Source organism: Macaca thibetana, chromosome 10, assembly GCF_024542745.1.
Source record: "Macaca thibetana thibetana isolate TM-01 chromosome 10, ASM2454274v1, whole genome shotgun sequence".
In the NCBI taxonomy this organism is placed as follows: Eukaryota; Metazoa; Chordata; class Mammalia; order Primates; family Cercopithecidae; genus Macaca; species Macaca thibetana.
In genome coordinates, this window is record NC_065587.1 from 65,711,896 (window position 1) to 65,728,621 (window position 16,726).

The 16,726-nt window shown below is 44.4% G+C and overlaps 3 protein-coding genes and 1 pseudogene across 20 annotated transcripts in view; 2 read left to right on the top strand and 2 right to left on the bottom strand.

Annotated features, from left to right (window-relative positions):
* The window catches only part of EIF2S2 (eukaryotic translation initiation factor 2 subunit beta), a 511,882-nt gene that overhangs the window by 324,976 nt on the left and 170,180 nt on the right, over positions 1-16,726 (top strand). The gene's annotated exons all lie outside the window — the stretch shown is intronic.
* The window catches only part of ASIP (agouti signaling protein), an 80,923-nt gene that overhangs the window by 12,463 nt on the left and 51,734 nt on the right, over positions 1-16,726 (bottom strand). The window lies entirely within an intron of this gene.
* On the bottom strand, positions 7,955-8,983 carry LOC126964323 (actin-related protein 2/3 complex subunit 5-like). The gene has a single exon (XM_050807367.1). The coding sequence runs from the start codon at positions 8,803-8,805 to the stop codon at positions 8,422-8,424; it is 384 nt and encodes a 127-aa protein (XP_050663324.1). The 5' UTR covers positions 8,806-8,983; the 3' UTR covers positions 7,955-8,421.
* LOC126964105 (density-regulated protein-like) lies at positions 8,804-16,316 on the top strand (annotated as a pseudogene).

Genomic DNA, 16,726 nt, shown 5'->3' on the forward strand with positions numbered 1-16,726 from the left:
CATCAAAGCCCTTAGTGACTACGGTACTCATTTGCCCTTCTCACATTTCATATGGCATTTATCCAGTCTGGGAAGTAAGAACAGTTTTAACATTTTAAAATGATGCTATTAAAAAAAAAAGAATATCCAACGGAGACCCTATATGGTCCACAAAGCATAAAATATTTACTATCTGGCCTTTTACAGAAAAAGTTTGCCAACCCCATCTAGATTGTAAGAATCATGACGGATTGGATCAAGAACATCATGTTTGCTCCATCAATATCTATTAACCAATGGACCACTTAACTATTTCTTTTCTTTTTTAAGATGGAATCTCACTCTGTTGTCCAGCCTGGAGTGCAGTGGTGTGATCTTGGCTCACTGCAACCTCCGCCTCCTGGATTCAAGTAATTCTTCTGCTTCAGCCTCCCGAGTAGCTGGGACTACAGGTGCCCACCACCACGCCCGGCTAATTTTTGTATTTTTTGTAGAGACAAGGTTTCACCATGTTGGCCAAGCTGGTCTCAAACTCCTGACCTCAAGTGATCCGCCTGCCTTGGCCTCCCAAAGTGCTGGGGCTACAGGTGTGAGCCACTGCACCCAGTCCAACTATTTCTTCAGGTGAAGATATTGATGACATTTATTAAAAGGCTAATGTGCCGATAATATTTCTCATTAATTTATCAGATTTCAGATTTGTTTTAGTACAGGACTGGGTCCTAGTGAGACAAGAGCTAGGACTGGTAAGCTTGGATTGTGGATGCAGAGGAAAAATCTACATCATGAATAGTTATCATAATGTTTTGAAACATTATTATACCATGCTGTCTAGAATTCATAAAGATTCAATACAGTAACATTTGGAATATAAATATGAAATATTTGTAAACTAGATAATATTTTAGTTACATAAAATTAAATATATATTTAAAATTTTTATTCTGTATCATTGACCTCTTCCAAAAGCAATATTGTATTTAATTTTTAGCTTCTGATTGTTGCTAAAAAGACCATTTTTCAAATACAGCATCTAGCTTTAATGGATATTAATTAGGAAGGCAAATCAGAAATAAATTCAACCCGGCTGGGCCAGTGGCTCACGCCTGTAATCCCAGCACTTTGGGAGGCCGCAGCGAATGGATCACCTGAGGTCAGGATTTCGAGACCAGCCTGGCCAACATGGCGAAACCCCGTTTCTACTAAAAATACAAAAATTAGCTAGGCGGTGGCCTCCTGAGTAGGTAGGTGCCTATAAGTCTACCTACTCAGGAGGCTGAGGCAGGAGAATTGCCTGAACCCAGGGCTAGGAGGTTGCAGTGAGCTGAGATCATGCCACTTCCCTCCAGCCTGGGTGAAAGAAACTGTCTCCAAAAAAAAAAAAAAAGAAAGAAAGAAAGAAATTCAACTTTAAAAAACAAGGAAAGTAAAGGATGAGGATGTGGTGGAATGTGGTAGGGAGAAGCTCTGATTAACAAAAGGCTCTTAGCCGGGAGTGGTGGCACAAGACTGTGGTCCCAGCTACTCGGGTGGCTGAGGTGGGAGAATCACCTGACCCCAGGAAGTTGAGGCTACAGTGAGCCATGATTGTGCCATTGCACTCCAGCCTGGGCGACAGAGTGATACTCTGTCTCAAAAACAAGAACAAATAAGCTCGATTAAGGCAAGTTACAAGAGGCATGTTATTAATTGGGAGGCGGTATGTGCAGTTATTTTATGTCTTTGGGTTTTCCTTACCATAAATAATATACTCATGGGCCAAAAACTGTAATGGGAATTTCTGCAAAGAAGTGAGAGTGGCCAGAAAATCTGAATTAGAAAAAGAGGCCAGGCATGGTGGCTAACGCTCTGTGGGGTTTTTCTCCTCATGTGCGGAGACGAGAGATCGTAGAAATAAAGACACAAGACAAAGAGATAGAAGAAAAGACAGCTGGGTCTGGGGGACCACTACCACCAAGGCGCAGAGACTGGTAGTGGCCCTGAATGCCTGGCTGCACTGTTATTTATGGGATACAAGACAAGGGGGCAGGGTAAGGAGTGTGGGCCATCTCCAATGATAGGTAAGGTCACACGAGTCATGTGTCCACCAGACAGGGGGCCCTTCCCTGTTTGGCAGCCGAGGCAGAGAGACAGAGAGGACAGCTTGTGCCATTATTTCTTCTATACATTTCAAAGACTTTAGTACTTTCACTAATTCTGCTACTGCTATCTAGAAGGTGGAGCCAGGTGTACAGGGTGGAATATGAAAGCAGACCAGGAGCATGACCACTGAAGCACAGCATCACAGGGAGATAGTCAGTCCTCCAGATGGCTGTGGGCAGGCCTGACTGATGTCAGGCCTTCCACAAGAGATGGTGGAGCAGAGTCTTCTCTAACTCCCCCGGGGAAAGGGAGAGTCCCTTTCCCAGTCTGCTGAGTAACTGGTGCCTTCCCCAGGCACTGACGCTATCACTAGACCAAGGACCGCTAGGTAACAGGTGCCTTCCCAGGCGCTGGCATTACTGCTAGACCAGGGAGCCCTCTAGTGGCTTTGTCCAGGTGTGACAGAGGGCTTATACTCTTGTCTTCTGGTCACTTTCTCACCGTGTCCCTTCAGCTCCTATCTCTGTATGGCCTGGTTTTTCCTAGGTTATAATTGTAGAACAAAGATTATCATAATATTGGAATAAAGAGTAATGCTACAAACTAACGATTAATGATATTCATATATAATCATATCTATAATCTATTTCTAGTGTAACTATTCTTATTCTATATATTTTCTTTATTATACTGGAACAGCTTGTGCCCTCAGTCTCTTGCCATGGCACCTGGGTGGCTGGCCGCCCACAGGTGTGATAGTACACACCTGTGGTCCCAGCCACTTGGGAGGGTGAGGTGGGAGGGAGGATTGCTTGAACCTGGGAGGTTGAGGCTGTAGTGAGCTGTGATCGTACCAGAAAAGAAAAGAAGAAAGAAAAAGGTGGCAGGAGTTTGGGGAAGATTAACTTAGACCCAGGAACAGGATTGAGAATGAGGGGACTGAATCAACAGTCCAATTCAGTATTACAAATCTAAGGAGTAGTGGGACAGCTCATGACCAGAGGCCAATATCCATGGGACCAAAGTCCACACTGATCACTTGCTATGAACACTTGATAATGTAGGTACAAGCTCACTTCACCATCAGAGCAGCCACAAGCCTAATGTAAACACTAGTCACTGCACAATGGGCAGGCAGGAGATCTCACCAGGTCAAATCCCCAGCCTAACTCACGACAAGTGAATCCTAGGGGTTAGTTTAAGACAGACCAACCCCTGGCAAAACAGTTCTCCTGGTAGAACCATACAATTGGACTGAGTCTTGGATTGGTGAAGTCTCAGTGGAGTAAATCTTATTTAGGTATTATAGGGAGAGAGTTAAAGACAAGTATTCCTTACCTCAGTTCTGGAGGGATATGTATATTCTAAATGTAATACAGGTCCATAATGTTTAGTTGTATTAGGACCCTTGGGGTCAGATATTTTTTAGAATTCAGAACTTTGTGAATGTTAGAAAAGTAGTATCATCTATATATTATATTAAACCACATATAAGGGTCTGGGAAAGCCCTATAATAAAAATCTTAATGCTTCTATAGCAAAAAGGCACGGATCTTCATAATAGGCAGGATGAATACAGACTATGAATTGATTCACATCAATTCAGGACGCATTTTGTTGCCAGATATCTTCAGATAAGTTCAGATTTTGCTGCCAAATGAGTTGCCAAAGGAGGAACAAAACCTTATAGTTTTCAGGGTGTTGGGATTTTGCAATTACAGGTAAAGGTTTGTGGATCTGTACAGACCTCGTTGCTGTTACTACTCATCAGAGAAACACTCCCTGCTATTAATACAGGACAATGATGCTAGGCCGGGCACTGTGGCTCACGCCTATAATCCCAGCACTTTGGGAGGCCGAGGCAAGTGGATCACCTGAGGTCAGGAGTTCGAGACCAGCCTGACCAACGTGGTGAAAGCTCATCTCTACTAAAAATACAAAAATTAGCTGGGCATGGTGGCGCATGCCTGTAATCCCAACTACTTGGAAGGCTAAGGCAGGAGAATCACTTGAATCCAGGAGGCAGAGGTTGTAGTGAGCCAAGATTGTGCCACTGCACACCAGCCTGGGTGACAGAGTAAGAGACTCTGTCTCAAAAAACAAAACAAAAAAAGCAGGACAATAATGCTGACAGCAATCAGTAGCTGTGTAACTGGGTTTCTCAACTGTCTTTCCACTCCACAGTGATGAAGACTGTTACTTGATCTGTGATATTTCTGATGACAAGTCTCCTTTTAAATTCATCGTCTGTGTTAAGTTAGTATTTAGGACTTAAGATGAGTTTCTCTTCAGCGTGGTGGATAAAAAGAAGAATCCCGACACACGAGTAAGATCATCTGGATGAACCTGTCATTTAAACGGCTGTGTGACCCTAGGTCCATCTGAGTCTCAGCTTTCTCAGTTTTAAAATAAGGGGATAGGGCCTGGCACTCACGCCTGTAAGCCCAGCACTTTGGGAGGCTGAGGCAGGTGAGTCACTTGAGGCCAGGAATTTGAGACCAGCCTGGCCAACATGGTGAAACCCCGTCTCTACTAAAAATACAAAAATTAGCTGGGCTTGATGGTGCATGCCTACTACTCGGGAGGCTGAAGCTCAAGAATTGCTTGAACCCAGGAGGTGGAAGTTGCAGTGAGCTGCGATTGTGCCATTGCACTCCAGCCCGGGCAATGGAGCGAGACTCTGTCTCAATAAATAAATAAATTAAAAAAAAAAAAAAAAAAGAGTGTAGGGAAAAGAAAGAGAGATCAGGCTGGGCACGATGGCTCACAACTGTAATCCCAGCACTTTGGGAGGGCGAGGCAGGTGGATCACGAGGTCAGGAGATCGAGACCATCCTGGCTAACATGGTGAAACCCTGTCTCTACTAAAAATACAAAAAAATTAGCCGGGCATGGTGGTGGGTGCCTGTAGTCCCAGCTACTCGGGAGGCTGAGGCAGGAGAATGGCATGAACCCGAGAGGCAGAGCTTGCAGTGAGCTGAGATTGTGCCACTGCACTCCAGCCTGGGCAACAGAGCGAGACTCCGTCTCAAAAAAAAAAAAAAAGAAAGAGAGATCAGGTTGTTACTGTGTCTATGTAGAAAAGGAAGACATAAGAAACTCCATTTTGATCTGTACTAAGAAAAATTGTTTCTGCTTTGAGATGCTGTTAACCTGTAACTTTAGCTCCAACCCTGTGCTCACAGAAACATGTGCTGTATTGAATCAAAGTTTAATGGATTTAGGGCTGTGTAGGATATGCCTTGTTAACAATACGTTTGCTGGCAGTATGCCTGGTAAAAGTCATCGCCATTCTCCATTCTCGATTAACCAGGGACACAATGCTCTGCGGAAAGCCGCAGGGACCTCTGCCCAAGAAAGCCTGGGTATTGTCCAAGGTTTCCCTCCACTGAGACAGCCTGAGATATGGCCTCGTGGGAAAGGAAAGACCTTACACCCCCAGCCCGACACCCGTGAAGGGTCTGTGCTGAGGAGGAGTAGGGAAAGAGGGAGACCTCTTTGCAGTTGAGATAAGAGGAAGGTTTCTGTCTCCTGCTCCTCCCTGGGAATAGAATGTCTCGGTGTAAAGCCGACCATTCTCATTCATTCTATTCTAAGATAGGAGAAAACTGCCCTGTGGCTAGAGACAAGATATACTGACAAAAATACTGCTCTGTTGCTCTTTGCTACACTGAGATGTTTGGGTAAAGAAAAACATAAATCTAGCCTACATACACATCTGGGCACGTACCTTTCCTTGAACTTATTCATGATACAGATTCCTTTGCTCACATGTTTCCCTGCTGACCTTCTCCCCACCTGTTGCCCTGCTACACTCCCCTCACTAAAATATTAAAAATAATAATCAATAAATACTGAGGGAACTCAGAGAGCGGCGCCAGTGCGGGTCCTCCATATACTGAGTGCCGGTCCCCTGGGCCCACTGTTCTTTCTCTATACTTTGTCTCTGTGTCTTATTTCTTTTCTCAGTCTCTTGTCCCACCTGATGAGAAATACCCACAGGTGTGGAGGGGCAGGCCCCCTTCATAAGAGGATAGGACTATATGACTTAGTATAGAGTATGAGGCACAGAGTAGCAACTTGACAAAAATTTGTGAAATGAATGAAAGAATCTACCTGCTATCCTTAAATTCTATGAATCCTGTCTTAGTCTATTTAGGTGACTATAACAAAATATCATAGACTGGGTGGTTTCTAAATAACAGAAATTTATTTCTCACAGTTCTGGAGGCTGGGAAGTCTAAGATCAAGGTGCAGGCAGATTCAATATCTAGTGAGGGCCTATTTCTTCATAGACAGCCATCATCTCTCTAATCTCACAAAGTGGAAGGGGTTTCCCTTGGGCTTCTTTTATAAAGGCACTAGTCTCATTCATGAGGGCTCTGCCACCATGACCTAGTCACCTCCAAAAGGCCCCACCCCCTTACACTATCACCTTGGCAGTGAGGATTTCAACATCCGAATCTGAGAGGGCATAAACATTCAGAACATAGCAAATTCCTCATTTCCGATTCTTGCCTCCCCACCACTGTGCCATTGGGCAGCTTAAATAGTTACACAGAGAAAGATTTTATAAGGGCCACTTACTATACTTCCTTAAGAGCTGAAGAATTTACAAATGCATAAGTGTGACTGAATCTGACTAAGCCTGGAAAAGAGGGCATGGAAAGTCATGGAAAGTTTGTACAAGCCCACTGCAATTGTATTTTTTTTTTTTAAATTATTCAACACTGACATTTTATTTTCTGAAGTTTTATCATTTTTACAAAACAAAACAAAATGAAACAAAAAGCAGGTATCGAAATCAGCAAAGAGTTTATAGAATTTCTGCACCAGTTTGCACATAAGTCAGTGATTACAAAACTGGTGTCCAATGTAAATACTAATCACAAGCTGACTTCCTCCTTGGTCAGGTGGTTTGTTTTGGAACTACTGGATATTTATAACTTTTTATAAGCACCGGTCATTTTTTGAGAACTGATTTGGTTTGTCCAACAAAGTAAACAATTTTTTGCTGTGTGGCAGTTTCTTTTTAAAAAAAGACACTGAGCTAAAACACAGAACGTGTATTTGTTTGGATCTGAACCAAATCTTCTGAGATCCCAATGACCCTGAAGAACACTGAAGATATTTATGGGGCATATTAAATAGTATCTTAAATACTAGTTGTGTACCTCATAATGTCTAAGGCAGCTATTATATTTCTAAAGAAAGTAGCATTTCATTCAGAGGCTGCCCAGAGTTTGAATTACACCATAGTTTTTCTTTCTTTCTGCAAATCATTCTTTCTGATTTACAGTTTTTCCCAAACAGAGCCATAATATTAGAACAAAAGTTTGATGTTCATGCCCAACAAGCTCTGATATTTTATGGATACATTTGTATAGAGCAAGACTTCTTGCTCTGAACCCTGGGCGACCACAAATCAATTGAGAGGCCATGATTATTGGATGCTGAGAGAAAGTAGCACACTTAAACCCACAGTACAGTTAATCAGGAGGCAAGCAAAAACAAAGCTAGAACTCGGTAGTGGTATTCACCCACCACTTATTCCAAAAACATATTTTGCTTAAATAAGGGAAATAGTCCAGTTTTGCAGTTTTTTTTTTTTTTTTTTTTGGAGACGGAGTCTTGCTCTGTCACCCGGGCTGGAGTGCAGTGGCCGGATCTCAGCTCAATGCAAGCTCCGCCTCCCGGGTTTAGGCCATTCTCCTGCCTCAGCCTCCCGTGTAGCTGGGACTACAGGCGCCCGCCACCTCGCCCAGCTAGTTTTTTGTATTTTTTAGTAGAGACGGGGTTTCACTGTGTTAGCCATGATAGTCTCGATCTCCTGACCTTGTGATCCGCTCGTATCGGCCTCCCAAAGTGCTGGGATTACAGGCTTGAGCCACTGCGCCCGGCCTCAGTTTTGCAATGTTAATAACTGCCAGTCTCTCATATTTTTTATAAATATCATTTCCCGACTAGCAGTGAGCTAGGAAACTGGCCTCAAATTCTGACCAAATCTCTCAGTATTAGGTAAAAATAACACAAAACAAAACAAAAAACCAGCCAATAGGGGTTAAAAATTGCACAATTAAACTTGAATGTAAATTATACTATATACAGACTGGTATAAACATCACTGAAATGGTTTTGAAAGGATGAAACATTTATATTTTAACACAATTTCTTCTATATTATCCCAATTTTCATTAAAGGAAAACTGATATGTAATTTTCTTCTTTATAGATATGAGAAAGCAAGAAGGCACAGCTGAGAGAAACAGATGCTACCCACAGGGCAGCGGTGGCATTTGGTTGTTTTGGTCTTTGTACCAGCAATTCCCACTCCCGAGGCAGATTTCCGCTTCCTGCCAATCTACACGGTTTCTCTTGCAGTCAAGACACGAACAATGGACCCTACTCCTCCAGCAGCAAGTGCCTTTTCCTGCCACTGCAGTAACACAGCACTGCTATTGTCAGAGGGGCTCTCAAATCCTTTATAAATACACTTCATTAGGAGATCCACACCATTCTTGTCCGGAGATTGAACTGTCTTTTCAATATCATTAGCTTTAAAAGAGATGAGCACCTTCAAGACAATGCTGCCTGCCCGGTCCTTCTCTGCCTGACTCTTGGTGTTGATGGGGAGGTTCTTCAGAGCTGCCTGTAGGGCAGCTGTCACATTTCCTTGCCGCAGGCGGGAGTCCACCTCGCCCTCGTCGGGCCCGGCCTGGCCGTCGCCCCCATCTTCTTCGTCCATGAACTTGTTCTCGTCATATTCATCCACGTCCACCTTCCGGAACCGGGCCGACGACGCTGTTCTTCGACATCCCAATCCCTACCAGTGGCAAAGGCCTCTTCTTGGCGCTGCCTCTACCTCAGCAAGCCGAGCCCAGCAGCCCACTGCCCGGCGCCTGATTCACTTCCCTCTTCCACTCTGGGGCTGCAATTGTATTAATAGCAGTGAGTGTGTCCCTCATGAGTGGTAACAGCAATGAGGGTTTGTACGGGTCCAGGGCAATTGGTTGATGTAACCCAGGAGTCTTGTTGACGTGTGTGCACACACGTATGTTAATATGTAAGATCTCTGCTTGAGGGAATATAGGAGACGACAGTGTCGAGATCATTCCTGAGTAGGGTACACTCAGCGTCCTGAGTATGCACTGAGGGAATCCCCTTAGCGACAACACTGGGGATAGCATTGTATCTTAATCCTTCAGGGTTAAGGCCTTGTTCCCCACAGCAAAGGAAAGGACTACAGTCTCCCAGTCATGTGGCATGACTAAGTACCTATTGGGACGGAGATGTAGCGAGAGATGAGAACGGAAGAAGAGGCAAAGGCACCTCCACCTCCTGGGTTCAAGCGATTCTCCCACCTCAGCCTCCTGAGTAGCTGGGATTACAGGCATGCACCACCACCATGCCCGTCTAATTTTGTACTTTTAGTAGATATCGGGTTTCACCATGTTGGCCAGGCTGGTCTCAAACTCCTGATCTCAAGTGATCCATCCGCCCCAGCCTCCCAAAGTGCTGGGATTACAGGCATGAGCCACTGCTCTCGGCCTTTTTAATGTTTTTGAGATGTGGGCTCACTGTGTTGCCCAGGCTGGCCTGAAACTCCTGGCCTTAGGTAATCCTCCTGCTTCAGCCACTCAAGTAGCTGGGACTATAGGGGCACCACTGCACCTGGCTTCCCTTTTAATTTTTATTTTAGCATTGTTTTACTATTTTTTGTTTGTTTGTTTAAGCAGTCTTCTTGAAGACAGTGAACAGTGTCAGCTGCTGACCACACTAGGTGTTCGTGAGGCACAACTCTGACAGCCTGCCCTGGGCTTTGCTAGTGACACTAGTCAAGGTAGCCAGAGTGTCTGGGTAGCCAGCAAGCTGGCATTGGAGGGGAGGTGACTGGGCTCAGTTAGTCATAATAGTGGCTTCCACCAGCCCTGCCAAGCACCAATGGCCAGAGACCTGGGGGATCTGGGTGAGGCTCATCCCTTTGAAGGAGAGTGAACAGAAATCAAAAAGTATCAGCTGGACCGCAGCATGGGGAGCAGCGGCAGACTTCAGCAGACTCATTCAGGTTAGTGCGGATGGAGGCAGGCTTTCCTTTGATCACGCTTTTGAAACAAAGCATATACTTGGGAAGAAAGGGAAATGATAGCAAGAGGGAATTCTTGACCTCGAAATCGTCTGTGAAACGTTGTGCATATGTGATTTTTCAGGGAGAGGGTCCATAGCTTTCTCTGGGTCCATAACGGGTTCTCTGGCCCTGAAAAACCTCAGAATGTTTGTATATGATATTCCTATAACCTGCATGTGGTTCATCCACAATCACAGACACATAAGGGCAGGGGAGGTTGTTGATTTCTTTCAGTTTAGGTAGTAGTAGTGCAGTTCTACAGTGGGGAAAGTGTCTTGTTGAAAGGGGCACATCATTCTAGACTGGTACTGGTTCAGAGTATATTTTAAAAATGTAATACTGAAACAAATTAAAGATTGTAAAAAGTGGCTGGGCGCGGTGGCTCAGGCCTATAATCCCAGCACTTTGGGAGGCCGAGGCGGGTGGATCACGAGGTCAGGAGTTCAAGACCAGCCTGGCTAACACGGTGAAACTCCGTCTCTACTAAAATACAAAAATTAGCCGAGCGTGGTGGTGAGCCCCTGTAATTCCAGCTACTCAGGAGGCTGAGGCAGGAGAATCACTTGAACCCGGGAGGTAGAAGTTGTAGTGAGCCAAGATTGTGCCATTACATTCCAGCCTGGGCAACAGAGTGAGACTCCATCTCAAAAAAAAAAAAAAAAATTATAAAAAGTATGATCCTGTAAATATCAAAACATATTCAAATATGTACATGTTTGCATATGCAGAGAAAAAAGTCTGGAAGGATAAACATTTAAGTGATGATTGCTCCTTAGGAGTGGGATTGAGGATGGAGAGTGAAGTAGAAACCTGCATGTTTTCCTTTATGTACTTCTGTATTTGAATTTTAAAAATAAGCGTGTCTTATTTACTTTTTTATTACTTTGCAATTAAAAAAACAAACAAACAAAGGATGGCCAAGTGCAGTGGCTCACACCTGTACTCCCAGCACTTTGGGAGGCCAAGGTGGGAGGATCGCTGGAGTCCAGGAGTTTGAGACCAGCCTGGGCGACACAGGGAGACCGCGTCCCTACAAATTATTTAAAAATTAGTCAGTCGCAGTGGTGCACGCCTGTGGTCCCAGTTACTCAGGAGGCTGATGTGGGAGAATTGCCTGAGCTCAGGAGGTTGAGGTTGCAGCGAGCCATGATTGTGCCACTGCACTCCAGCCTGGGCAACAGAGCAAGTCCCTGTCTTAAAAATAAAAATAAAAACAAAAACAAAGGATGATATTATAGAAATAAAATACTGGATGCTACCTGACATACCCTGAAAAGATTTAAAGAAGCTGGATGGAGAGTCATATACAGTTTGTGACAATGATGTTGAGGAATTTGTAGGACTCTCCTTCCCTTTCATAGTTCAAATTCAGGGTGGAGTTTGCTCTCAACAACTACTGCTCTGTCACCAAAACATACAGCTTGTTTGTCGTGTATCTTCTTTCACCTGAGGCCCCTTTTTGCCCTGGGATACTCTCAAACTCTATTACCCTTCTGGTTCATCGGCCACTGTTTCTGAAATGCTAAAACTTGGGAAAGGCAACACACAATTTTGTTGGGGTTTAGTTTCTTAGCCAAACTAGCTGTCCCAAATTCTGAGGGTCAGGGCCCAGGGGAGAACCACCTGTCATTATTAGTTACCTCAATTCTGCATACCAGATGTTCAGCAGCTGCAGGGGGACCCTGCTTCCCCCCACATCTTCCACCTACCTGGGTTATGTTACAGCTGCGGCAAGAGCCTGGCTGGGGTGAGCATAGGAGGCTAGCTGAGGGACTTTCAGTAAAGTCCACTCAGGTTTATCAGTAATGTCCATGATCAGACATAATTTCTGGGGTAGCATGAGGGTGGCAATATGTTTCATTTACTTAGTGTCGTCCTAGAATAGCCAATCAATCATCACATTTACTTTTATTTATATTTTAATTTTTTAGAGACAGGGTCTTGCTCTGCTGTCCAGGCAGTAGTACAGTGGCACAATCATAGCTCACTGTGGTCTCAACCTCCTGGGCTTAAGTGATCCTTCCACCTCAGCCTCCTGAGTAGCTGGGACTACACGCACACGCCACCACGACTGGCTAATTTTAAAATATTTTGTAGATATGAGGGTCTTGCTATGTTGCCCAGGCTGGTCTTGAACTCCTGACCTCAAGTGATCCTCCTGCCTCAGCCTCCCACACTGTTGGGATTACAGGCATGAGCCACTGAGCCTGGCTAACAAATATGTTTTGAATGCTATTCAAAAGTCTTATCTGATGGTTCCCTTCCAGGGGAGTTAATCTCTCTTCTCTGAACACATTCTATTATAATTATTTGTTCATTTGTCTGCTTCTTCTAGACTGAGGATTCATCAAGGGCAGGACCCGTGCCTTATTCATCTACATACCCACTACTCCATCCCCTACCACTCCCAGGCCACACCAACCCAGGGCCTAACGTTGTGCTCAGCGCAAAATAAGGCCTCAGGAAATGTTTCTGTCAACTGAATCAAGTTACTGTATGTTCGATATATGTGAAGAACAGATGCCTTATCTTTAAATGGCTTTCAGTACTTCAGGGAAGAGAGACAAGTAACTAACAAAAGGAGGAGGGAGAAGTGCTAGAGTTGAGGCACAAGTGAAACAAATGCCTTGGGTATGCAGAAGAGAGTGGTTCCACGTATGGGGTCTTGGGCCTCTCTAATTTCCTCAGACCCCTGATTTCGGTCTGCAGCTCCTAGAGAGCTCCACACTCACCTCTGTGTGGCTCCTGCTGGGCCCCCCTCTCTAAAGTGGTTCTGTATAGCAGGCAGGAGTGCCCTTTCTTCTCCACACTCTGCAGCCTTTTCCCTCTGGCAGTCTCCTTGAATTTCCTGCTTTACAGGGTGGCTTTTTTTTTTCTTTCTGAGACAGCGTCTTGCTCTGTCACTCAGGCTGGAGTGCAGTGGTGCCATCTCAGCTCACTGTAACCTCTGCCTTCAGGGTTCAAGCAATTCTCCCACCTCAGCCTCCTTAGTAGCTGGGTCGACAGGCATGTGCCACCATGCCTGGCTAATTTGTTTTTTTTTTTTTTTGTATTTTTGGTAGAGATGGGGTTTTACCATGTTGCCCAGGCTGATGAATTATTCGATTTTTAAGTTCTTTTCTAACGTTGACTTGCTGTTATTCCAAATAAGTGGCATCCCTTTCAGAGAGGCTACAGCATATTCAGTTGAATATTTCTTTCTTTCTGTTTTTATAGATAGGATCTTGCTCTGTCACCCAGGCTGGAAGGCAATGGCAAGATCATAGCTCACTGCAGCCTTGACCTCCTGGGCTCAAGCAATTCTCCCACCTCAGCCTCCCAAGCAGCTGAGACCACAGGTGTGAGCCACCATGCCAGGCCAATTATTTTTTTAGTAGAGGTGAGGTCTCACAATGTTGCCCAGGTTGGTCTCGAACTCCTGGGCTCAAGAGACACTCTCTCCTCAGCCTCCCAAAGTGCTGGAATTACAAGGGTGAGCCATTGTGCCTGGCCTGAATATTTCTTTTATTGTGAGGATTTGCCCTCTGAGAATAAATCTGACCTCTGAAAATAGACAATGATTTCCAGCTAACTCTGGTAAGAATAATAATATTTTTGATTGAAAATGAGCTATGGCATAAGTAATGGGATTTTAATAACTTAAAACTGATTTTAGTTTTTAGCTAATACAGCCAGAATTGAGACAGTCAGTAGAATGTTTTTCCCCAAAGTTGTAATATTGAGATGTCATAAGTTCATTCTAATGCTGCAAGTAGATTAAAATATCTTTGAATTCTAGACATGCCTTCAGAGGCATTTTTTTTTTTTTTTTTTTTTTTTTTTTTTTTTTGAGACGGAGTCTTGATCTGTTGCCAGGCTGGAGTGCAGTGGCGTGATCTCGGCTCACTGCAACCTCCACCTCCCGGGTTCAAGCAATTCTCCTTCCTCAGCCTCCTGAGTAGCTGGGATTACAGGTGCCCATCACCACACCAGGCTAATTTTTGTATTTTTAGGAGCGACAGGGTTTTACCATGTTGGCCAGGCTGGTCTCGAACTCTTGATCTCAGGCGATCTGCCCTCCTTGGCCTTCCAAAGTGCTGGGATTACAGGCATGTGCCACTGTGCCTGGCCCTCAGGGGCAATTTAAAAGTCACACAAGACAGGGCACCAAGGCTTATGCCTGTAATCCCAGCACTTTGGGAGGTGGAGTCAGGAAGATTGCTTGAGACCAGGAGTTTGAGACCAGCCTGGACAACATGGCAAGACCTCATCTCCACAAAAATTTAAAAAATTAGCTGGGCGCGGTAGTGCATGCCTATAGTTTCAGCTATCTTGGGAGGCTGAGGCAGGAGGATCACTTGAGCCTAGGAGATCAAGGCTGCAGTGAGCTGTGCTTGTGCCACTGCATTCCAGTCTGGGGAACAGAGAGAGACCATGTCTCAAAAAAAAAGTCATATAAGAAAAAGCACTGGCAGGGTGCAGTGACTCACACCTGTAGTCCCACCATTTTGGGAGGCCGAGGCAGGTACATGACAAGGTCAGGAGTTCAAGACCAGCCTGACTGGTGGTCTTGATGACCACCTCGTCTCTACTAAAAATATAAAAAATTTGCTGGGCATGGTGGCATGCGCCTGTAATCCCAGTTACTCAGGAGGCTGAGGCAGGAGAATCACTTGAACCCAGGAGGCGGAGGTTGCAGTGAGCCAAGATCACACCATTGCACTCCAGCCTGGGTGACAGAAGGAGACTCTGTCTCAAAAAAAAAAAAGCATTATATAATATAATAATCATAGCTTTCATAATAAGATGGAAACCTGTTTCAATTGAGGACCATGTGAGGTAAATATCAATTTAAATCAGTCTTTTCTGAAAACGGCTATTTAGGAGAGAGGCATATACTATGTTAAACATGGCAGGGTACATTGGCTCATGCCTGTAGTCCCAGCTACTTGAGAGCCTGAGGCAGGTGGCTCACCTAAGCCTGGGAGGTTGAGGCTGTGGTGAGCCGTGATCATGCCACTGCACTCCAGCCTGGGTGATAGAGTGAGACCCTGTCTCAAAATAAAAAAAACAAAAAAGAAAAAAAATAATGACAACTCAAACTAAAACAAAAAAACCTAAAAACATAAAATGTTAAACTTACTAGATTTTTAAATTAAAGACAGGAGTACAAAACAGGCAGAAAAGGAAAGGAGAGAGGAGAAAAGTACACAGGAAAAGAAATAAATAGAAGAGTTGTGGGAATTGGAGTTAATCAGTAAAGGGAGCTTCACGTTTATCTGCAATTTTTAAAAATATAAAAGATGAAGGCCCGGCGCAGGGGCTCATGCCTGTAATCCCAGCACTTTGGGAGGCCGAGGTGGGCAGATCACTTGAGGTCAGGAGTTCAAGACCGGCCTGGGCAACATGGCGAAACCCCATCTCTACCAAAAATACAAAAAATTAGTCAGGCATGATGGCATGTGCCTGTGGTCCTAGGAGGCGGAGGTGGGAGGATTGCTTGAGCCCAGAGGCAGAGGTTGCAGTGAGCTGAGATTTCTGAATCCAGTGGGACTGATTGCAAAGGAGACCCAAGGAACAGTGCTAAGTTAGATGCCGATTACCCACTTTAAGTCCTTTATTGTGGAGTCTGTTCATTATCAACAGAATAGAGTACTGTGAATATATGCCTGATGTTGCTCATTGTAGACAATGGTGAGAGAAGAATTTTCCAAAGGAACTTGCAAAACTTACTGTAGAAAATTCTCCCAAACAAGAAGCTGGAATTAGTGAGGGTCAAGGAACAGCAGGGGAAGAAGAAGAGAAGAAAAAACAGAAGAGAGGTGGAAGACGCCAAATAAAACAAAAAAAGACCGTGCCACAAAAGGTTACTATAGCCCAAATTCCCAGGGCAAAGAAGAAATATGTGACAAGAGTGTGTGGCCTTGCAATTTTTGAAATTGATCTTAAAGAAGCACAAAGATTTTTTACTCAAAAATTCTCCTGTGCTGCCTCAGTAATGGGGAGGATGAAATTATCATTCAGGGAGACTTTACAGATGACATAATTGATGTCATTCCGAAAAATGGCCAGAGGTAGATGATGACAGCATCGAAGATCTTGGAGAAGTAAAGACGTGAATTTGAAAATTTGTCTGTATTTAATGGCCTGAACTGGGAGTTGATATGGCCAAAGGGAGGCCTGTATGTACATATTTTTACAGTAGAATATATATATATTTACTGTAGTGTGTGTGTATATATATATATTCTACGGTAAAACTGCAGGCTGCCCTTGTCCTCGGCATTTTCACTGTTCTGTACAAGGCTGCTTGTTTTTTTAATTGCCAAAGTCAAATAAACAGGGAGACTGTCATGCTCATGCATTAATAGAATTTAGTCAAATAAAAAATTTTGGTCATTTGCTGGGCGCGGTGGCTCACACCTGTAATCCCAGCACGTTGGGAGGCCAGGGTGGGCAGATCATGAGGTCAGGAGTTGGAGACCAGCCTGGCCAATATGGTGACATCCCGTCTCTACTAAAAAAAATACAAAATTTAGCCAGACATGGTGGTGTGCACCTG

What these genes read in the sequence shown, in the direction of transcription:
- LOC126964323 (XM_050807367.1), bottom strand. Translation starts at nt 8,805, where the DNA reads ATGGACGAAGAAGATGGGGGCGACGGCCAGGCCGGGCCCGACGAGGGC.